A 21,899-nucleotide genomic window follows, 5' to 3' on the forward strand; every position below is an offset into this window, starting at 1 on the left:
ATCAGCAGAAATACCAATGTCTGTACTCCCAGCCCTCCAAGGACCTTTTGCAGAAAGAATAAGTGAGGTCACTGGGTTTTATTTGAGTCCAGAGGGGAAGGCCTTGGCTCCTACCCAGGCCCCAGTGCCCTGGAGCTGGAGGAGGGAGGCAGGGTGGTAGCACAGAGCAAGGCCTTCCTGCCCTCCTGGCCGTCTGCAGATGGGGAGTGGAGACCCTCAGAGCAAGCCCAGCTTCCTTCAGAAGAAGGCACAGTCTGGCACTAGAGTTCTTCTCTTGCATTTGACATCTCCTCCGAGCAGGCCCCGTGGGGCCCCCCACACAGCAATGCCTCCAGAGCCCCTCGGCCTTGTTGGTGGGCTTCATAGATCTGGTCTTCTCCAAACTCCCCCAAGTAGTGAAAACAGGTCCTGGAGAGCCTAGGGGAACCCAGCAGGAGACTCAGATGCTGCTCAGTCCACAGTGGGGCAAACCAAGGCTCCAGAAGCTTCATTCTATTCCCCAAACCCCAGGCATCACCTGGTAGGCCAGGGGCCCCCTGTGACCATCACGCTGATGCTTGGCTCTCGCCCCTCGCTAAGTCCTGGGCCTGTGAGGTGTTTCACTTGGTCCACTTCTCGAACTCCATAGCTGGTGGCAGTGGGGAGAAGAATACAGCTTTGGCAAGGAGAGACTCATCTCCACACCAAGCTGGACATGCTGGGCATTTGCAGAATTCAGAGAGGGAAAGCCCTTGGCCCAAGGTCACTGTCTGCTGGCCACCTGCTCTCCCCCACTGGCTCTCAGCTCCAGAGCCCAGACTTCATCCCAGCCAGACCCTCTCTTGGACCAGAGTCCTAGTGGAGTATACGTGTGGGGTAGCGGGTGAGTGGGAATCTCCACCCACTAGCCCTGACCTTGGAGGAGGGAGGTGGAGGCAGAATTGGCAACTCACTCCTGCCAGTTCCGAGAGCAGCTCCGGTCCAGGACATCCAGGTAGACAGACTCGCTCAGCTCCCGCTGCCCCCCGGAGTTTGGGGAATGAAGTTTGGTCTCTGCCTCTGCTAGATTTTGCCACATCTGGAGCAAGGAGGGAGTAGGAGCCAGGGCCTCAGGACTGCTGCTCAGTTGGGGGGAGGTGGGGAGAATAGGAGCTGAGTCTCTGGGGAGAATGAGGCAGCAAGAGAGCCGTTTGAGCAGGAAGCACCTGTGAGGCTGCTGCACAGCCCTGCCCCGCCCCCAAAGCTCCCTGGGATTGGGGTGGGGGGTGGGGAGGAAATGCTGAAGTGCTAGGTGAGGCCTGGGCACTGGGGCCCCTCCTCCAGGCCACACCTGCCCAGTGGCATGTGCCATTTTATTAATTAATTAATTTATTTTGAGACAGAGTCTCACACCATCCATTGCCCAGGCTGGAGTGCAGTGGTTCGATCTTGGCTCACCGTACCCTCTGCCTCCCAGGTTCAAGTGATTCTCCTCCCTCAGCCTCCTGAGTAGCTGAGACTACAAGTGTGTGCCACCACACCCAGCTAATTTATTGTAACTTTTTAGTAGAGACAGGGTTTCATCATCTTGGCTAGGCTGGTCATAAACTCCTGACTTCAGATGATCCTCCCTCCTCAGCTTCCCAAAGTGCTGGGATTACAGGCGTGAGCCACCTCGCCCAGCTGGCACATGCCTTTTTTTTTGAGACAAAGTCTCACTCTATTGCCCAGGCTGGAGTGCAGTGGCATGATCTTGGCTCACTGCAACCTCTGCCTCCCAGGTTCAGGCAATTCTCCTGCCTCAGCCTCCTGAGTAGCTGGGATTATAGGCGTGTGCCACCACGCCCAGCTAATTTTTGTATTTTTAGTAGAGATGAGGTTTCACCATGTTGGTCAGGCTGGTCTCGAACTCCTGGCCTCGTGATCCACCCATCTCGGCCTCCCAAAGTGCTGGGATTACAGGCGTGAGCCACCGCGCCCGGCCACATGCCATTTTAAACCACAAGAACAAGGAAAGAAAAACTAGAGCCCAATCTTCAATAGCACCTGCACTCAAGCCCCCCACCCCACAGAGACACTAGCATGCAGGCATGCTCAGCAGAGGTGTGTGTGGACCCAGACACACGAATATTCACATGCAAGTGTTCACATGTGTGCACATGCACCATGTACACATAGCCAAAGCTGCCCCGTCAGGTCTGGGAAGGGAGTCCAGACCCAAGGATGGGCCTGGAAAGGGAGAAGTCCAAGGGCAAATGAGTGATTTCCTGGGGTCTCAAGATACTATGGAGGTGTCCCAGATTGTTTGCTCCCTGTTAGGTGGGCAGATGGGTAAACTGAGGCATGGAATATAATGAAAGGCTGTGTCTGTGGCTTGATGCCCAGTGGTGGGGATTGGGGATCAAAGGCTGGTGGTAGAATGTGAGGTGGATGGAAGGGTCTGGCATGAGAAGGGGTATGGCAGGGCAGGGTGACAGTGGTGAAGGACTCACCTGGTAAGCCACAGCTCTGCAGGCATCACAGCGCAGGTGAGAGGGCATGTGGGTTGAGTACTTCTCCTCATCGTCCAGTTGCGGGGCAGTGGCTGTGAGTGGGGCCCTGTCCCCGAGTCCCCCTGGGATGGCCCAGGCTCCAAACAGCAGCAGCAGTGACAATGACAGCCTCATGGCCCCAGGAGCCAGCTCAGCAAGTACAGTCTGTGGCTGGGGTGCAGATGTGTGTGTGCTTGTATGGTGTGGGGACCGCCACAGAACACCTGGCCTAGACCAATGGGGAACTGACACCTCACTCCTCCCCTTCCCCTCCCATTCCCTTCTCTAGGGCCCTGGAGACGCCACGTGGACATGTCCTCTAGCTGGACCCTGGCGCCAGCCATCTAAGCTCCATTTCACAGATAGGGAGCAATGAGGAAAGGAGAGGGGTTGGGCCTGGGCAGGAACACATGGAGGCTGATACCTCCCACATCCTGTGATCTGGCTGAGTGGCAGGCACTGTGCTGAGTGCCTTGTGGGAAGAGGTCGTTGGCCGCTGTCATCTTTTTTTGTTTCAGTGATGTTTCTGAGAAATGAGACTGTCATGTTTATTCTGCCCCTTCTGACACAAAGGCTCAGAGAGAAGTGACAAATCCAAGGCCACATAGCTAGAGGGGCCCTGCTGAGAAACCCAAGCCTGATTGACCCCAGAGCCCCCTGGCACTCAACCACCAGAAGGAATGAGGTGTGGCTGCGAGCCTTCTGGGAGGCAAATTCAGAGAGACAGGGATGCTACAATGTTTCAAAGACACACATGGCCTCCTTCCCTAGCCCTGAGGTCCCCTTCACCCAGGCCATACCCAGGCATGGAAGGGCACTGTGGAGGGTGTTGAGAGGCCGTGGCAGGAAATTAGGCATCTCACACCAGTTATTTCAGTCATCACGGCTCCATGGTCAGTGATTTATTACACACCGCAGCGAGGTAAGGCACCTGGGGTGGCCCCCAGGGCCCTCCATGCCATCAGAGCTGGCGTCTCAGCCAGAAAATGGCCGGGTTGTTCTGATTCATAGTTCTCCAGTCCAGGGCAGAAGGCAGGGACTGTGAGGGACATGGGCCCCCCAACAGGCCTGGAACAACAAAGGCATCCATCCCCATCCCTGCCACTGCTTCTGATGGAAACTGTCCTTCCCAAACTCATCACATCACACACCAGGCTGGCAAGGGCCAGCCATTTCCAGTTCACAACTACACACAGACCCCCACACAGACCTCCTACCTCATGCAGACCCCTTCATCTCCTTCAGAGGCTCCTGGAATTCAGGGCAACTGAAGGGCAGGCTCTGGGCCCTGTTCCTTGCTGCGACTGGTCTGTAGGGCCAGCCCCCTCTCTGGGCATTGTTGCCACATCTGTTACTGGGGGAGGGAAACTGCCAAGAGCTTCAGGTCCCTCTGGCTACTCCACCAGGGGTATCACTTCTACTGCCAGCCCTAACCCACCTTCCAGCCACACAAAGGGTTAAGAGGCTCCTGTGGGACGAGAGCCCAACCACCCTCCATCTTCTCAGACCTTCCGATGACCATCTCACCTACTCCCGATGTGGGGGGTGGGGGCTGAAGCCCCACTCCAGCCCAAAAACAAGTCTGCTCAGCTCTGAGGGCCAGGCTCCCCATCTTCCCACCCCAAGTTCCAGGCTCACCCCTCACCCAGGCCCTCCCTGTATTATTTCCTTGCTTCACCTCCACCTATTGCCCCCGCCTTAGCTCCCTTTCTCAGAGCCAGCCTGGCCCAGGGGCTGCACTGGCCACTTTCACCCGGGTAGCCTCCAAGGCCAAAGCTCAGCTCCTCTTCCTAAGAGCAGATTTGACAGCCAGAGTCCTTACCACTGCCTCACCAGGGGCACTGGCCGGCCCCACCTCAGCTGGGCCCGCCCTCAGGGAGGCCAGACAGTTCCCTTCCCTGTCGCCTGCTGCTCCCGTTCCTGCTGCCCCGGGGCAGCCCCAGCACCTCCTCTGATTGGCTCCTGGGGACAAGCCCCAGGGATGCCTCACTTTCACTATTTGCTTGCCTGCACATACACATATACACACCCACACACCAAACCACACCGCACCCTGGGAATGCCTGGGAAAGGGATACATAATTTTGTTGGGGAAGGAAGTAGGCAACCGCTTCCTGGGTGAGCTCCAGCTCCACTAGCCTCGGGGCTCAGATTCATTCTCTGAAGATCACTTCCGGTCCGACGACCGGCCGGGATGAGTTAAAGACGGAGGTGACGGAAGGAGAGGAGGGTAGGGGCTTGAATTTCAGAACCTCCCAGGCCATCCAAGGGTTCCAACTCCATGGGTATCGGGCTGGGGCCTCACAGCGGGAACAAGGAGCCCTTGCCGGGCTGAGTAGGACCCGAGCTGGAGGGCGGCGCACAGAGGAGCAGAGGAGGTGCGGGGCTGGGGGTCCCGCTCACCGGCAGGTAGTAGGTCCGGTCCAGGGGCCCTGCCTCAGAGGCCCACGATAGCTGGGGGCTGCCGAGGGCCTGCGGGCCTGGGGACGGTGGCAGGGAGAGGCTGGGGATAGACCCATAGGCAGGCGGGTAGAGGCCGCCGAGCCCCAGGGCCAGAGGGGTGTAGACGCGGTGGGGCAGCCCGGGGGATGAAGGCGGCAGCAGCACCTCCACGTACTGCCCACTCTCGGGGTCGAAGAGCACCCTTAGCCGAGGCTGCCGCGGTGCCTCCACAAAGTAGTAGCGGCCGCTCTCGGGGTCCACCAAGATCTTCCCTGGGGGCGCAGCCCCGGGCGGCCTACGCGCTCCCTGGGAGGGGCTTTGCGGGGACCGGTCCGTGGGAGGCGCCGAGGCAGCTCGGGGCTGGGCGGGGGCCATCCTGCCAGCCGACGCCAGGGTCTCCCGCGGCAGTGGCACCTGGACCGGAGCCCCGGGCTCGGGGGCCTTAGGTGGTGTCTTCGGTTTGGGTGCTATCCCCGGGCTCGGGCTGGGGTGCACCTGAGGGGAGCTGGGGCGGGGCGATGGGGCCCCTGCTGGCCCTATGGGGGAGCGCTGGGATGAGCGGCGGTCGCCGCCTAGGGGGCTCGTCCGACCCTCGCCTTCGGGAACGAGGCGCTGGGCCTCTGCATCCCTGTTCTCGCCACCTGGGCCGCGCGCTCGCACTCCCGGGGTTACCTCGGGCCGGCGACCCAAGGCCAGGGCCCCAGGCAGGCGGATCTCTGTGCGCTTGAAGGGCTTCGCCGTGCTGTTCTCTGCCCTCCGCCGCAGGACCCCGTTGGGCTGTGAGGCGTCGCGGGGGACCGTGTCGAAGGATGGCTCTGGAGGCTCGTAGGGGTGCGGCACGACCGGTAGAAAGTCCTTGATGAATACCGAAGTGTAGTGAGCCGGGGCGGGGGGCCCCAGCGCCGGCAGCTCTTGCGTCTTGGATTCGCCGCCCTCCTCCCTGCAGGTGTCGGCAGGAGGCGCAGGCAGCCCAGAACCTGGGGTTCCCGCCGGGAAGCTTGGCGCGTACGTGGTCTTCACCAACTTACGCACGTCTCGAGGCCGCGGAATGGCCACGCGCGGGCGTCCCGAGGCCGCTTCCCCAGGACCCAAGACTTCTGGGCACTTTTCGGAGTCCAGGGTGCCTACAAGGTGACTGCCGGGCGGCTCAGGTGCTGCCACCTCTGGGGAAGGCTGTCTGACTCCAAAGGCAAGATCCGGAATCTCCCGCGTGGATGGACTCTGCACCTCTGTTGGTTCTGGAGTCCCGGGTGCTGACGGTGTAGGTGGTGCCAACTCCTCCTGAGTTAACCCATTCTGAGCTTCCTGAGTAAATACTACCGATGAGCCCGGCCCCATCGGATCCCACGTCTCTTGGGGCGATGGGCTCCAAGTTCCAATAGGACGATCTGGCGCCTCCCATGGCAAGAAGGCCAGCGGGGACGGGCTGCTACGTGGCTCTACCGCATTCCCGACTGCCGAATGTGGAATCTCCCACCGGGAAGGGGCTTCGAGGGATGGACCCCTTTCTCCTGCAACACACTGTTTCCACTGGGAAAGGGTCGGAGGGGAAGGGCTTCTGCTGACAGTTTCCTCGACGGCGGGATTCTGATTTTCCCAGGCGGTGGAGGCTTCAGGGAACGATGGGCTACTCACCCTCCGAGTACTCCGATCCCACGGGGACAGGTTCCGGGGGGACCGGCAGCGAGGACCCCGCACAACCCCATTTGGAGCCTGCCATGGCAGGGACGGGCTCCTTGGCCTCACAGCCTTACTCGGAACCTCCGAGGGGACCCTACACTCAACAGGCGGACTCCATGCCTTCTGGACAGTTCGATCTGGCGTTTCTCTCGGGACCCGAGTCTTCCGTGCCTCCAGGATCTTCTCCTCCGACTGAAGGAAGATGCTGGAGCTAACAGGACCCAGCGGCTCGGTTCCGGGAGCAGGCTTGTCGCGCCGAATTGCGCGCTCACGGAGGCTGGGCCACGGCCTCGGGGCTTTGGCGGAGGCCAAATTATCTTGTACGCGAAGTGGCCGAGACTTAGCCTTTTCCAGGACCACGCGGGTGCTGCGGGCCGTTTCCCGGGTTGCAGGATTCGACGGCCCCGTGGGGCCAAAGGTGTTACTGCTCAGGGCCGGGGCCTCCGGGCTCAGTTTTCTGGCCAGCGCTGTCTGCACGAAGCCCGCGGCGGCCTGCAGGCGGCCCAGCGACTCATCCAGGGAGCCGGTGCGCAGGAGCAGCCGGGGGCGAGGCGCGCTGGCCGCCCGTGGGGGACTCTGGGGCCGGGGGCGTAGCTCGATCTGACGCTTGGGCACTGTCCGCGGCCTGGCGGGCGCGGCGCTCTCCTCCACAGCCACCTCCACACACTCGAACTGCGCTGGGGCGGCAGGACTTGGCCCGCGGGGCCGCAGCTCTAGGTAGGTGGCCCAGCGGGAGCTACCGTCGGGGGCCTGCGACTGGCGAGGGGCCGGGGCGGGAGACTCTGGCCCCGGCGGCAAAGGGCTGCGGAAGGCCGGCTCCGTGAGTTGTTGTTGCGCCTCGCTATCCTCTGCGCCGGAGCAGCCGAACAGGGGTCCGACGCCGAAGATGACTTCCATCTCCCCCGACGGCAGCGTGCGCAGCTGGGGCTGGGTTGGCCGTGGGCCGGAGCCCGAGCCTCGAGGGAAACTCGAGCCGGGCCTGTGGCGCTGGCGGCTATTCTGGGCGCTGACGGACAGGCGAGGCTGCGCGCCCGCCCCCCGCCCAAGGGCCACCCAGGGCCAATTCGCCGGGCCTTCCGCGTCCGGCCCAACGTCCGGGGGCTCCGGAGAACCCGGAGCCGTGTGGTAGGAGCCTGACGAACCGGAGGAGTCCTGGCGCCGTGCGGGGGCCGCGGGCAGCTGTCTCGGGATCCCAGGCAGGGCTGGCGGGGCGAGCGCGGTCAGCATGGTGGGGCCGGACGCCGCGCACTACCTCCCTCGCATTCGCCTCCGCTGGTGGCGCCGGCACTGTCCCCGCCCCGCCCGAGGATGCCGTGGGGTCACCGCGCCTTAAAGCGGCCGCGTCCACTCCTGAGCCAGCGGCACCGGCAGCAGGAGAGACCTGGGCCCTGCACCCTTCCCTCTCCAGCCTCCATGTCCAATCAACCCCTTTCTCAGGCACAAGCCAGAGCACCTGGTGTGGGCTCCAAGCTTTGGCTGACGGGCAGGTGAGGGAACGGCAGGCCCACCTTTTGAAGCCCTGGAGCCAGGAGTTAGGCCCAACTTCACCCATCACAGGTGAGGGAACTGAGGCCCAGCTGCGATCCGCCTGCAGTCAGGCACTGCTGTGCGCGGTTCAGGCTGTGAGCCGGGGAACCAGGCCTTCAGGCTGGGCGACTCAGGTAGTGCAAGCAATTTCATCTTCCCCTCAGCCCCGGGTGTCTTAACATCACTGCAGGGGATCCCCATCGCCATTGCTGGCCTCAGCTAGAGCTCCTAAGGGTGCACCCACCACCTTCCTTGACCCCAATTACGCTCTCCCCAATCCCCAACCTTCAGCAGAGTAAGCAGCACTGCTAGAGGCCTCCCTGGTGCCTCAGGGCCCCAGGAAGGTGCTACCCCTGGCTGGACCCATTGCCCTCAGTGGGACCTATTGGAAGGGGCTGGAGTGGACAGTTCTAGCTTTCACAGTCTGCCTCAGCTCCTAGAACAGGCCCTTGATACCAACATGGAGTCCCATGGGAAGCTTCAAAGTAGCTTGTGGTCCCAGCTCCAAAGCCCCTGGAGGTCAGAACAGCCCTGTGCTCCCCAAGATACTCAAAAGGCCCTCATTTCGGCCCCCATAGCCTTAGGACCTGCCCTGGAGACAGGCGCTGGTGGGGAGGCAGCCACCTCCTGTCATTGTCTTACAACAGTGGGCCCCACTTGCCCTGAAACTTCTGGCTTCAAGGTCCTGCTATGACTCAGGCCCCAGCTGGCCCTGGGGCAAGAGCACTGGCCCCTCCTGTGCACTCAGCCTCAAAGTGACCCAGGACAGGCTACACTGGGCTAACCTGACCCCTGAAGTGGGTCCCTTGCCTGGGTGTGTCCCCGTGATCACCTAGGGTACACTCAGTGACAGCTTCTGAAAGAATGTAGCCAGCCCATCCCATCCTGCCCTGCCTGTGCAATTTGAGCAAGTCCAGCTCCCTTCCCAGATTGTTTCTCCACCTGAAAACCAGACACAGCAGTCTTTTCCCTTCCTCCCATTGGTGAAGCTCCCACTTGTTGCCGGGAGGTATCAGCAGGTACAAATTCGATTTGCAGGTATAACATTATTGTTATGTGATGGAAACTGACTTCCCAAATTCCTTCTAGTTCTGGAACCCCCTGTTTTTGAAGATTCTGGTCAGGGCTTCCTGCCCTGTAGTCAAGTTGAAAGAGTTAAATTTACCAGGACAGTTAGAGTGGGGTGTGATGTTACTGGGTAATAAGGGCTGTTTATATAGGAAAGGATTAAATACCCAAAGTGGTGGTGTCTACCAGACAACAAAGACCCAGCTCCTCCCCTAGGCTACAAGCCCCTACCCTGTGGACCCCTACTACTACCTAAGAGGGAGAGAAGTAGCAGGGGCTAGAGGCTGGGGACTCCCAGAGCAGAGCAGGCAGAGGCTGGGGATTACAGCCAGAGAACAGGAAGGCAGTGGCCATTTTATTTTTCCCTGGGATACTGGTGGCTGCAGGCCTGACGCGTTCCTGAGGCTTTCTTATGCTTCTGGTCCAGCACCTGGGCCATGTAGCTCTCCTGCTCCTTCTGGATCCGGAAGTCAGACATGTGATTCCTGCAATGTAGCCGGCTGGTGGTGGGCTGTGGACAACCCAGGGTAGGTGGAGGCCAGAGATCTGGCTCCTTAGTGTCATCAACATCCCCAGCCGAGCCCAGACCCCTCACCTGAAGATCTGCTTCTGCTGGCTGATAACTTGCTGCAACTCTTTAATCTCATTCTCTTTGCCATTAAGTATATCTTCTTGCTTTATAATGTGAGACTCAATCTCTGTGGGGGAGAGAGGCAGGGAGGAGGGGTGGTTCCCATCCCAAGAGCTCCTTCCTGAGATAAGGCATTCCCTCATGGGGCTTTTCAGAGCTTGGCTCCCCACCCACGAGTTCTCCATGAAGAACTGCTACTACCTTAGTATGAATGAGTTTATTGTGCAGTCTTGGGGGAGTGCAGTGTTTGAGGTTTGTTGTCAGTGACTTCACAAGTCTATTCTGGACCAGAGGACCCACATGAGGGCAGGAGAAGGTCCTTAGAGAGAGGTGGGCAGTCCTGTTCAAAGGCAGGAAGATGAATGGCACCTGTCCTCAACTCCTGCAGGTCTTTACAGATGTCGCCTCCTTGGAGAAACTCTCCCTTATCTAAAAATTACATTTCCCAGTACTGCCTACTCCCTCTTCCTGATTTATGTTTCTTAACACTTTTACCTAACATACCATATATTTTACTCATCTGTCTTCTCCATTACTGGGGTGTAAGGTACACAAAGACAGGGATCTTTGTCTTATTCACAGCTTTATCCCTAAGGCCTAAAACAGTACCGAGCACATAGTAGGTGTACGGAAAGCATATTTCCAGACCGAATGAATGGGATGTCCCTGGGGCTTTAGGACTTAGAAGCATGACTTAGTTCAGTCATCCCAGTCCAACCAAACCTCCTGAGGGCCGGCTGGATGCCCAGCCCTGTGCTAGGGCTTCAGGGGTGGTGGGAGAAGATGGAGTTGCCTCAATTTTCAGACCTGTTTCATCATCTCAAAGATGGGGAAAGAGACAGCCCTATCCCATGGTGGTGTGGGGAGGACGCAGTGAGATAGTGGTGGCACACAAAGCCTACCCCCAAATTAATTGCACATTTGATGCAAAGATGACTCTCTGAGACAGGGCGATGGCTTGAGCCCAGGAGTAAGAGACCAGTCTGGGCAACATAGTGAGAACTCACCTCTAGAAAACTAAAAAAAAAAATTAGCTGGCCATGGTGGTGGAATGTACCTGTAGTCCTAGCTGCTTGCTGAGGCAAGAGGATCACCTGAGCTCAGGAGTTAGGGCTGCAGTGAGTTATGACTGTACCCCTGCCTGGGTGACAGAGCAAGACCCTGTCTCTAAATAAATAAATAAATAAATAAAAGATAAATTTTCTGTGTTGGATCAAAATCCAAGGAGGCTGTATGGATCTGGGGGTGCTTCATTTATATAACTGTTCTTCATGGTGCCCTGGAAAATTCTGATTCCCACAGAAAGAAAATCCTACTGTCTTTAAAGGTTGGACAAGGGGCTGGGTGTGGTGGCTTACACCAATAATCCCAGGACTTTGGGAGGCTGAGGTGGGTGGATCAGCTGAGGTCAGAGTTTGAGGCCAGCCTGGTCAACACGGCAAAACCCTATTCTGCTAAATGTACAAAAATTAGCCAGGTAGCCGGGCGCGGTGGCTCAAGCCTGTAATCCCAGCAGTTTGGGAGGCCGAGGCGGGTGGATCACAAGGTCAAGAGATCGAGACCATCTTGGTCAACATGGTGAAACCCCGTCTCTACTAAAAATACAAAAAAAATAGCTGGGCATGGTGGTGCGTGCCTGTAATCCCAGCTACTCAGGAGGCTGAGGCAGGAGAATTGCCTGAGCCCAGGAGGCGGAGGTTGCGGTGAGCCGAGATCGCGCAATTGCACTTCAGCCTGGGTAACAAGAGCGAAACTCCGTCTCAAAAAAAAAAAAAAAAAAAAAAAAAAATTAGCCAGGTATGGTAGCACATGCCTGTAATCCCAGCTACTTGGAGGCTAAGGCAGGACAATTGCTTGAACCTGGGAGATAGAGGTTGCAGTGAGCTGAGATTATGCCACTGCACTTCAGTCTGGGCAACAAAGTGAGACTCCGTTTCAAAAAAAAAAAAAGTAAGTGGCCAGGCATAGTGGCTCACGCCTGTAATCCAATCCAAGCACTTTGGAGGCCAAGGTGGGCAGATCACCTGAGGTCGGGAGTTCAAGACCAGCCTGACCAACATGGTGAAACCCCGTCTTTTAAAAAAAATAGGCTGGACATGGATTGATTAGCTAGAACACAAACTCTGAAAATACAGAAATGTCTAAGCACTTGAGGCACAGCATGGAAAAGAGAGACAGGTGCAGGTAGAGAATGAAGATATGAGTTCACCAGGCCATGGGGTGAGGACTCTTGAACCTCCTGCCCAGGCCATCCAGCTAATTGGTATTACTTGTGAAGTTCGTATGGGAAAAAGAATTAGAAATATATGTGACTCTTTGAAAAGAAAAGCCTGTGGCACCCGATAATGAGAGAATGGTTAGAAAATCTCTTTGAAAGTAAAGAACTATGTAAAAACCAGACTGAAACCACTCAAGGGTAGTTTGTAGGGGTGGAGTGGGGTGGGAGGATCTGGCCAGGGTGAGGTCCACATCACCAGATTGGCTCAGGAGGGGTTTAGAATATTCTGGGCGAGGTAGCCAGGACCTGTCCCCATGACCCACACACCTTCCAACAAGAGATCCAAAGCCCTGCGGTCTTGAGTGATCTCTGTTGGAGGGAAATGGCCTAGAGGAAGGATGTCTCTGGCCCCACCAGGAAAGAACCCCAGGTTCTTTTTTGGGAAGTAAGGGAATGCCTACGGAGAGGGCAAGACTGAGGGTACCAATGGCCTTGGGCATGGGGGGCAGTGACTGCCTGTCGGGCCCTGCCCTGGCAAGAGCTGGTGACCAAACTACTATGAGACCTGTCAGCCTGCCTGGCCACATCAAGATGTTTGCTGGCATCTTCCCAGTGAGAGCACTCACCAGGGGAGAGAGATGTCTGGACTGGTGGAAGGCAGGGTACCCAAGGCTCCAGGTGGGAGCCCTACCAGGAAGGACCTTGAACCTTTTGCACTTGGGCTCTGGCCTACTAGAGATCTGCTAAAGTGAACGAAGCAGATGTTGCACCTGGAATTCATACTTACTTCTTAAACCGTGTAAGGGGAGTTTAGCATTCTGGGAAGTGAGACAGGCTCCTGAGGTGTAGGGGCACTGGGTAGCTGATTCTGAAGGTGCTCTACAACTTACGGCACCAACTGAGCCAATGAGTGGCCTGCAGGCATCTGCACAGAGCACAGCTGAAAACTGGGAGCCCACACAATAGCTGGCCTATGCAAAAGTTTTAAAATTTCAAAATCAGCTGCCAATACTAAAAAGTCAAAAAAAGCTTCCATTAAAACTTGGTTTTGGCTGCGCGGTGGCTCATACCTGTCATCCCAGCATTTTGGGAGGCCAAGACGGATGGATCACCTGAGGTCAGGAGTTAGAGACCAGCCTGGCCAACGTGGTGAAACCCCATCTCTACTAAAAATACAAAAATTAACTGGGCGTGGTGGTGTGCACCTGTAATCCCAGCTACTCAGGAGGCTGAGGCAGGAGAATCACTTGAACTGGGGAGATGGAGGTTACAGTGAGCCGTGTGCCACTGCACTCCAGCCTAGGCAACAGAGCAAAACTCCGTCTCAAAAAAACAAAAACAAAAAACAGGCTGGGCATGGTGGCTCATGCCTGTAATCCCAGCACTTTGGGAGGCCAAGGCGAATGGATCCCGAGGTCAGGAGATCCAGACCATCCTGGTCAACACAGTGAAACCCCATCTCTACTAAAAATACAAAAATTAGCCGGGCATGGTGGCACACGCCTGTAGTCCCAGCTACTCGGGAGTTGGAGGTTGCAGCAAGCCAACATCATGCCACCACACTCCAGCCTGGGTGACAGAGTAAAACTCTGTTTCAAAGACAAAAAACAACAACAAACAAAACAAAACAAAACTTGGTTTCCCTGGGCCTGGTGGCTCACAACTGTAGTTCCAGCTACTCGGGAAGCTGAGGTGGGTAGATCACTTCAGCCCAGGCACTTGAGACCTAGTCTTAAAAAAATAAAAATAGCCAGGCGCGGTGGCTCAAGCCTGTAATCCCAGCACTTTGGGAGGCCGAGGCGGGTGGATCACGAGGTCGAGAGATCGAGACCATCCTGGTCAACATGGTGAAACTCCGTCTCTACTAAAAATACAAAAAACTAGCTGGGCATGGTGGTGCATGCCTGTAATCCCAGCTACTTAGGAGGCTGAGGCAGGAGAATTGCCTGAGCCCAGGAGGCGGAGGTTGCGGTGAGCCGAGATCGCGCCATTGCACTCCAGCCTGGGTAACAAGAGCGAAACTCCGTCTCAAAAAAAAAAAAAAAATAGTCAGGCATGGTAAGCCCAGCACTTTGGAAGGCCGAGGCAAGTGGATCACGAGGTCAGGAGTTTGAGACCAGCCTGGCCAACATGGCGAAACCTTGTCTCTATTAAAAATACGAAAATTAGCTGGCATGGTGGTGCATGCCTGTAATCCCAGCTACTCAGGAGGCTGAGGCAGGAGAATCACTTGAACCCAGGAGGTGGAGGCTGCAGTGAGCCAAGATTGCACCACTGAACTCCAGCCTGGGTGACAGAGCGAGACTCTGTCTCAAAATAAAATAAAATAAATAAATAAAAATAAAAACAACCCTTATTTCCATTTTAAAGATCTGGTAATCCTGGTCCCCCATCAGCATGTGCACCCTTCCCTATTGAGTCCTGACCCTGAGACTAAGGGTCAGCTCCCAAATAGGACAGTGCTCACCCTGTGTTCCTCTTGTATCAGTTAGGAGTAAAGTGCACTATTTTTAACCCAGCAAAGTGGGAAAACAAAAGGTGGACTAAGAAGGTCGTATATTTCAGGAAAAATGGGAGCAAGCCCATTTCTTTATGGTGGTGAAGAATATAATACACCGACTGCTTCCTTCATTTCCGTGGCCTGCCTGGTCCCTTAAGGCCTTTTCGAAGGTGTGGCCCACCCGGGCCTGCCTGTATCCTCAGCTGGGGACAGGTGTTAGAGTGAAACCCTGCCTTTGACACAGGCACTGGGCGGTTAGGAAAGAGCCCATTTACATAATTGTGGTGGGGAGCACGGGCCTCCCGCCTACCATTGCACTTGGTGATGAGCTGGTCCTTCTTGCTGGACTCCTGTAGGACTTTGCTCTTGACACTGGAGAGCCTGGGTGGGGAAGGTAAGACGGGAGGGTGGGCAGGTTGGCAAGCAGATGCATCCCCCAAACCCCACACCTGCTACTGAGGCCCACTCACGCTTTTTCAAAGGCCAGCTTCTCTTTCTCCAGCTGCTTGGACAGCACCTCTACCTCTCCGAGGGCAAACTGTAATTTCTCCTCTTCCTTGGCCAGGAGGACCTTGGTCTTGGCATGGGCAGCTTTCTCTTCCTGCAGGGGCAGCAGCAGTCACCTCATTACCCTAGGCTGCCTTAGGTCTCCTAGACCCCCTTAACCAGCCCCCCTTCTCAGAGGGATGCATAGAAGCCAGAACACAGGGAGATTCTAGCCTTGCTACTGGGGCTGGAGGTTCTCAGAGGCCAACCTTTCTTTTTCTTTTTTTTTTAGACAGAGTCTCACTGTGTTGCCCAGCCTGGAGTGCAGTGGTGTGATCTCAGCTCAGTGCAACTTCTGCCTCCTGGGTTCAAGGAATTCTCCTGCCTCAGCCTCCCAGGTAGCTGGGATTATAGGCACCTGCCACCATGCATGCTTGATTAATTTTTTTTTTTTTTTAGTAGAGACAGGGTTTCACCATGTTGGCCAGGCTGGTCTAGAACTCCTGACCTCAAGTGATTTGCTACCTCAGCCTCCCAAAGTGCTAGGATTACAGGAGCAAGCCACTGAACCCATCAGAGGCTAATACTTAATGAGCCTGCCTAACCACAGGGGTCCTGGGAAATGGGGGAAGATTAGGAGCCTGCAGAGGCCATTACTTACCACCAGCTTCTTCTCTACTGCCTGGAACTCTTCTTTACTGACAAAATTTTCATCCTGGAGAACCATCTGCAACAGAGCCTGGCTGAGTGAGGGCTTGGGACTGGGGTAGAAGGGGTGCCCTCTAGGGACCAGGACCAAAAGCCGATAATAGGATGATGCTCCTGGTACCTAGGATGAAACTGAGGCCCTGAGAAAGGAGAATTCAGTTCCACAGATAAACAGACTCAGCTCTAAGTGCTGCCCTCAAGGAGCAGCCGGTCTCATGGAGGAGGCAGTCCACAGCCAGCACTTCTAACATATTGTGTGCCTTGATGGGTAGACATAAGGGGATCTGGTGCTCAGAGGAGGCCCCTGGCCCAGCCTGGGGAAGGGTCAGAATCACTTCCAGAGAAGGGGACGTTAGACCTGAGATCTGACTGCTATATACAGTAGGCCAGAAGAGGGATAGTGAGAAAAGCACTCTGGATGGTGAGGACACACATGCCAAGGTCAGCTGCCAAGAGAAACACCTGGGTACTTTCTGGGAATCAAAGGCAATTCAGTGCCTAGAGTTCCATACATTTTGTTGAATGTCAGCATTAGGGTGGCAAATAGGACCTCTCTCCCCTTTCCCCAACATTCAACTTCCCAGAAGGGAATAAACTGTCTAAGAACAACTTAGAGCCGGGTGCGGTGGCTCAAGCCTGTAATCCCAGCACTTTGGGAGGCCGAGGCGGGTGGATCACGAGGTCGAGAGATCGAGACCAACCTGGTCAACGTGGTGAAACCCCGTCTCTACTAAAATTACTAAAAATTAGCTGGGCATGGTGGCACGTGCCTGTAATCCCAGCTGCTCAGGAGGCTGAGGCAGGAGAATTGCCTGAACCCAGGTGGCGGAGGTTGCGGTGAGCCGAGATCGCGCCATTGCACTCCAGCCTGGGTAACAAGAGTGAAACTCTGTCTCAAAAAAAAAAAAAAAAAAAAAAGAACAACTTAGAGTGAGAAATAGATGTGAAGCCAGTTTTATTTCTGAGATGGAGACACATCCCAACCTTGTTATCAAGACAGAAAAACCATGAACTCGCCAGACGCGGTGGCTCAGGCCTGTAATCCCAGCACTTTGGGAGGCCGAGGCGGGTGGATCACAAGGTCAAGAGATCGAGACCATCCTGGTCAACATGGTGAAACCCCATCTCTACTAAAAATACAAAACATTAGCTGGGCGTGGTGGTGCCTGTAATCCCAGCTACTCAGGAGGCTGAGGCAGGAGAATTGCCTGAACCCAGGAGGTGGAGGTTGTGGTGAGCCGAGATCGCGCCATTGCACTCCAGCCTGAGTAACAAGAGCGAAACTCCGTCTCAAAAAAAAAAAAAAAAAAAAAGAAAAAGAAAAACCATGAACTCCAGCTGGTTAGGATTCCATCACGCCTAGCCACGTAATCTGTGACTGCAATGCTTTGCACCCATTAGCTGGGGTTTGATTGAGTTCTTGGAGGCCCCTAAGTTAGCGTTGGCAAGAGCCAAATCTGCGCTTACTGCATTCAGCATGGCACTGCCTTTGACTCTGGGGCAGGGTGTCCATAACAGAGGGGATGACACAGTTTTTCTGCCTGCACACGAGGCCCATGGGAACCCAGTGAACTCGTCTCCCCTGAAAATGAGGAAACTGAGGCTCAGGGACTCTCTACCAGCTCCTGTAGCAACCAGGCAAACAGAATGGAGAATTTGGCTTGATTTTAGTTAAAATTCCCTGGTTCAGGAAGGTCCGCCCCTGAGCCCGGCCTCCTCCTGATGACGCCATGGGCCATGCGTTGTAGCCACGCCCCCGCATCGGAACAGGCCCTGGCCCCCCTTCTCCCCGAGCTCCTCTGGCTGCATACCACGTTCCTCAGCTGATGGATCAACTCCTCCTGAGACTCAATCACGTCCCGCAGTTGATCGAAGGCGAGACACACAGATCCTGACCCCGCCTTCGACCACCCGAGGGGCGCCGCCATCTTTCGCCCCCCGCCAGCTCGTTGGAAATGGCTGCCTCGGAGGTGCTCCTCGCCGTCGCCCACCAATGAGAATGCGACGCCACAGAGCACCCTGGCAACGCACCGCCTCTTAAAGGAGCCGCCGGGGCAGAGAAACTACTAACAGCCCTTAAGCATTTAAGTTTATAGGAAATCGCGCTTTTATTACGTCATCTGTTTCTCACGCGGTCTCGGGAAGCCGGCAGGGCCTGGCTTATACTTGCCTTGTCTGCGAGCAGGTAACGCTCAGAACACCAGCCCTCAGCCTTCACCCAGGGCCTGTTCAACTGCATGACCGCGAAGTGAGAGCCAGCGTAGGCAGCTCCTGCATCTTTAGCTTCTCATGCTTCTTTCTCCTAAGAGAAAGATTTACATACAATGGAGGACATTGTAGATTTCAGGAGGCTGGAATCTTATACAGTTTCCTCCATTGTATGAGATTACAGCCTCCTGAAACACACTTAGTACTTAGGGTGCCTAACCCTAAGCGCGGAAGATAGAAAAAAATAAAAAACGAGAATGGCTTCACCTGAGATCAAAGTCTTCATATTCTGATACCAGGCTCTGGGCAGCTGCACGAGAGCCATGTGCCATCACCCCCGGAGGAGGGCCCTGAAAAGATTAGGAGGACTGAGGGGGCTTGAAGAAGGAGAGTTGTAAAATGGAAGCAGGGAAGGATACGGTGATAAAGGACACTCACCAAGTCTCCAAAAGTCTCCGCTGAGGCCTTTTTTCCCCCCCCAAATAAGATTAGATTTTGAGAACAATGGAGCGAATATATATTGTGTTCACTATTTTGTGGCACCATTATGTTTATGTTATTTCATGTGACCCTCATAGAATTCCTATTAGCCCCTTTTAACCCAGGCTCTGTGAGAATGAGAAGGAATAATTTGATCACTCTAGTAAGTTGTGGGACTGAGTTCTGACATGGGCAGTTTGGTTCCAGAGTCCATGTTCTTGTTTATTTGTTTTTTTGAGATTGGGTCTCACTCTGTTGCCCAGGCTGGAGTGCGGGGACATGATCTCGGCTCACCGCAACCTCTGCCTCCCGGGTTCAAGTGATTCTCCTGCCTCAGCCTCCTAAGTAGCTGGGATTATAGGCACCTGCCACCACACCGGGCTAATTTTTGTGTTTTTAGTAGTGCCGGGGTTTCACCGTGTTGGACAGGCTGATCTCAAACTCCACACACCTCAGGTGATTTGCCTGCTTTAGCCTCCGAAAGTGCTGGGATTACAGGCGTGAGCCAACGTGCCGTTTGTTTTTCCAGACAGGGTCTCACTCGGTCACCCAGGCTGTGGAGTAGTGAGAACACAGCCCACTGCAGCCCTGACCTCCCCAGCTCAAGGGATCCTCCTACCTCAGCCTCCTGAGTAGCTGGAACCACAGGCATGCACCATCACACCCTGCTTTTTTATATTTTTTAATAAGAGGTTCTCACTGTGTTCCCCAGGCTGGTCTTGAACTCCTGGCCTCAAGGGATCCTCTCACCTCAACTTCCCAAAGTGCTGGGATTAGTGGTGAGCCACCCTGCTCAGCGTTGGAGTCCATGTTTTTTTTTGTTTTTTATTTTTTGTTTTTCTGAGATGGAGTTTTGCTCTTTTTGCCCAGGCTGGAGTGCAATGGGGTGATCTGGGCTCACTGCAACCTCTGCCTCCCAGATTCAAGTGACTCTCTTGCCTCAGCTTCCTCAGTAGCTGAGATTACAGGCACGCACCACCGCACCTGACTAATTTTGTATTTTTAGTAGAGATGGGGTTTCACCATATTGGCCAGGCTGGTCTCAAACTCCCGGCCCCAGGTGATTTGCCCACCTTGGCCTCCCAAAGTGCTGGGATTACAGGCACGAGCTACCACGCGAGGCCTGGAGTCCATGTTCTTGTTTGTTTGTTTGTTTTTTGTTTTTTTGGGGACCGAGTTTCGCTCTTGTTACCCAGGCTGGAGTGCAATGGCGCGATCTTGGCTCACTGCAACCTCAGCCTCCTGGGTTCAGGCAATTCTCCTGCCTCAACCTCCTGAGTAGCTGGAATTACAGGCACGCGCCACCATGCCCAGCTAATGTTTGTATTTTTAGTAGAGACGGTGTTTCACCATGTTGACCAGATGGTCTTGATCTCTTGACCTCGTGATCCACCCGCCTTGGCCTCCCAAAGTGCTGGGATTACAGGCGTGAGCCACTGCGCCCGGCCCACAAGTCCGTGTTCTTTTTTTTTTTGAGACGGAGTTTCGCTCTTGTCACCCAGGCTGGAGTGCAATGGCGCGATCTCGGCTCACCACAACCTCCGCCTCCTGGCTTCAGGCAATTCTCCTGCCTCAGCCTCCTGAGTAGCTGGGATTACAGGCAGGCACCACCATGCCCAGCTAATTTTTTGTATTTTTAGTAGAGATGGGGTTTCACCATGTTGACCAGGTTGGTCTCGATCTCTCGACCTTGTGATCCACCCGCCTCGGCCTCCCAAGGTGCTGGGATTACAGGCCTGAGCCACCGCACCCGGCCCCAAGTCCGTGTTCTTAACCAGGATGCTGTGCTGCATTTTTGTTGCACTTCATGGATAATTAAGTTATGTAATTTGATACCCCCAAGTAGGAATTGAATATATTAACAAGGAGTTTGGAGAAAAATGTTACCAGTGATTACAAAGGGAGGTAGAAACTTCAGGTTAAGTCACTCACGCTGCTCCCCAAAGCTCCCAAATGGCCGGACAAACTTGGCCATCCCTGTGGTTTTCTCAGCAGGAACCCTTGTTTTGTTTCTTGCATTTGTTCTCATGGACTTGGCCACAAGGCCATCTCTGTTGACCTCTCTCTCTTTTTTTTTTGAGATGGAGTCTTGCTCTGTCACCCAGGCTGGAGTGCAGTGGCGTGATCTTGACTCACTGCAACCTCTACCTCCCAGGTTCAAGCGATTCTCCTGCCTCAGCCTCCTCAGTAGCTGGGATTACAGGCACCTGCCATCAAGCCCGGCTAATTTTTGTATTTTTGTAGAGACAGAGTTTCACCATGTTTGCCAGGCTGTTCTCGAACTTCTGACATCAGGTGATCTGCCTGCCTCGGCCTCCCACATTGCTGGGATTATAGGCGTGAGCCACTGCACATCACTGACCTCTCTTAAAGGGCCTAGAACAATAGAGTTCAGCAGAACTTCTAGTGATGAAAATGTTCTATATCTGCACTATTCATTATGGTAGCCACTAGCCACATGTGGCTCTTAGCACTTGAAACATAGCTCATGTAACTGAGAAACTGCTTTAAAATTCTTTTTTCTTTTTTTATCCTTTTCTCAAGGTCACTTTAATCATAGCTCTTTAACATTTTTGAATTTTTGAGTTCAAATTTAAATGGCTATGGGTGGCTACTAACTACTGTACTAGAGAGTGTGTGCCTAGAGGGCACTGTGTAGGTTGTGTGTGCCTCAGCACAGACCCCTCTCAGAGCTCTGTGTACCAAACGTGAATGATCACCTGAATCGCCCTGCACGAAGCTGCACATTCCTCTGGGGCAGTGATCCCTGAGCCTTCCCCACGAACTGTATTCCCTCCCTAGGGTCTTTCGTGGGCACTGCTTGATGTCTCTTGGTATCCAACATCCACCTTCACCAGCTGGAACAGGCTGCTCTCCGCGTATCTGGGGCAAAACTCTGGAGAGCAGTAGGCTCCAGCAGTCACCTGGAGGTGGAAGGTTATAAGCAAGACAGAACCATGGATCCAGGTTCCTAGCATGGACATGAGGGGTGGTCACCCTCGTTGGGCACTACCACAGACTCCTACTCTACATGTTGAAAGGCACTTTGGGCTCCTGGCCAACCAGGACTCAGTGAGACTCAGGATGACATGGCATCACAAACAGCTCTGTGATCCTTCCTGGGAAGGGCTGCATTTCCGCACAGCCTTGTCATTTTGGCTGATGTTCTGTTTATCTATTGCATAATAAACCACCTCCCCAAATTTTTTTTAAGTCATTGAAAAAAATTATTTTGTTCATGAATTTGGCAAGGTTCAATGGTGAAAGCTTATCTCTACTCCATGCAGTGTGAGCTGGGATGGTTCAATGGTGTGTTAGAAGTTCTACTTCCAACATGGCTCACTCACGTGACTGGCAAGTTGGTGCTGTCAGCTGGGAGGTCTGCTAGGGCTGAGGACCAAGGGTCTTGGTTTTTCTCCATGGGCTGCCTGGGCTTTCTGAGAGCATGGAGATTAGGTTAAA

The 21,899-nt window shown here is 54.9% G+C and overlaps 3 protein-coding genes across 4 annotated transcripts; all 3 read right to left on the reverse strand.

Annotated features, from left to right (window-relative positions):
- Positions 1-59: 59 nt before the first annotated feature.
- On the reverse strand, positions 60-3,295 carry MZB1 (marginal zone B and B1 cell specific protein). The gene is made up of 4 exons (XM_003933920.4): positions 2,451-3,295; positions 933-1,057; positions 518-628; positions 60-417 (listed from the first exon to the last, which is right to left on the reverse strand). The coding sequence occupies exons 1-4, from the start codon at positions 2,622-2,624 to the stop codon at positions 261-263; spliced, it is 567 nt and encodes a 188-aa protein (XP_003933969.1). The 5' UTR covers positions 2,625-3,295; the 3' UTR covers positions 60-260.
- Positions 3,296-3,376: 81 nt separating this feature from the next.
- Positions 3,377-7,903, reverse strand: PROB1 (proline rich basic protein 1). The gene has a single exon (XM_003933919.4). The coding sequence runs from the start codon at positions 7,836-7,838 to the stop codon at positions 4,791-4,793; it is 3,048 nt and encodes a 1,015-aa protein (XP_003933968.1). The 5' UTR covers positions 7,839-7,903; the 3' UTR covers positions 3,377-4,790.
- Positions 7,904-9,375: 1,472 nt separating this feature from the next.
- On the reverse strand, positions 9,376-17,751 carry SPATA24 (spermatogenesis associated 24). Of its 2 annotated transcripts, none has more exons than XM_039468369.2 (6): positions 17,561-17,751; positions 15,703-15,768; positions 15,026-15,156; positions 14,866-14,936; positions 9,802-9,904; positions 9,376-9,717 (listed from the first exon to the last, which is right to left on the reverse strand). In XM_039468369.2, the coding sequence occupies exons 1-6, from the start codon at positions 17,675-17,677 to the stop codon at positions 9,459-9,461; spliced, it is 747 nt and encodes a 248-aa protein (XP_039324303.1). In that variant the 5' UTR covers positions 17,678-17,751; the 3' UTR covers positions 9,376-9,458. The 2 variants fall into 2 exon arrangements, with proteins under 2 accessions (XP_039324303.1, XP_039324306.1); XM_039468372.2 differs by having other exon boundaries at positions 9,529-9,691; positions 17,561-17,748.
- Between the last annotated feature and the right edge of the window lie 4,148 nt (positions 17,752-21,899).

This window comes from Saimiri boliviensis, chromosome 1 (assembly GCF_048565385.1).
Source record: "Saimiri boliviensis isolate mSaiBol1 chromosome 1, mSaiBol1.pri, whole genome shotgun sequence".
NCBI classification, from domain to species: Eukaryota; Metazoa; Chordata; class Mammalia; order Primates; family Cebidae; genus Saimiri; species Saimiri boliviensis.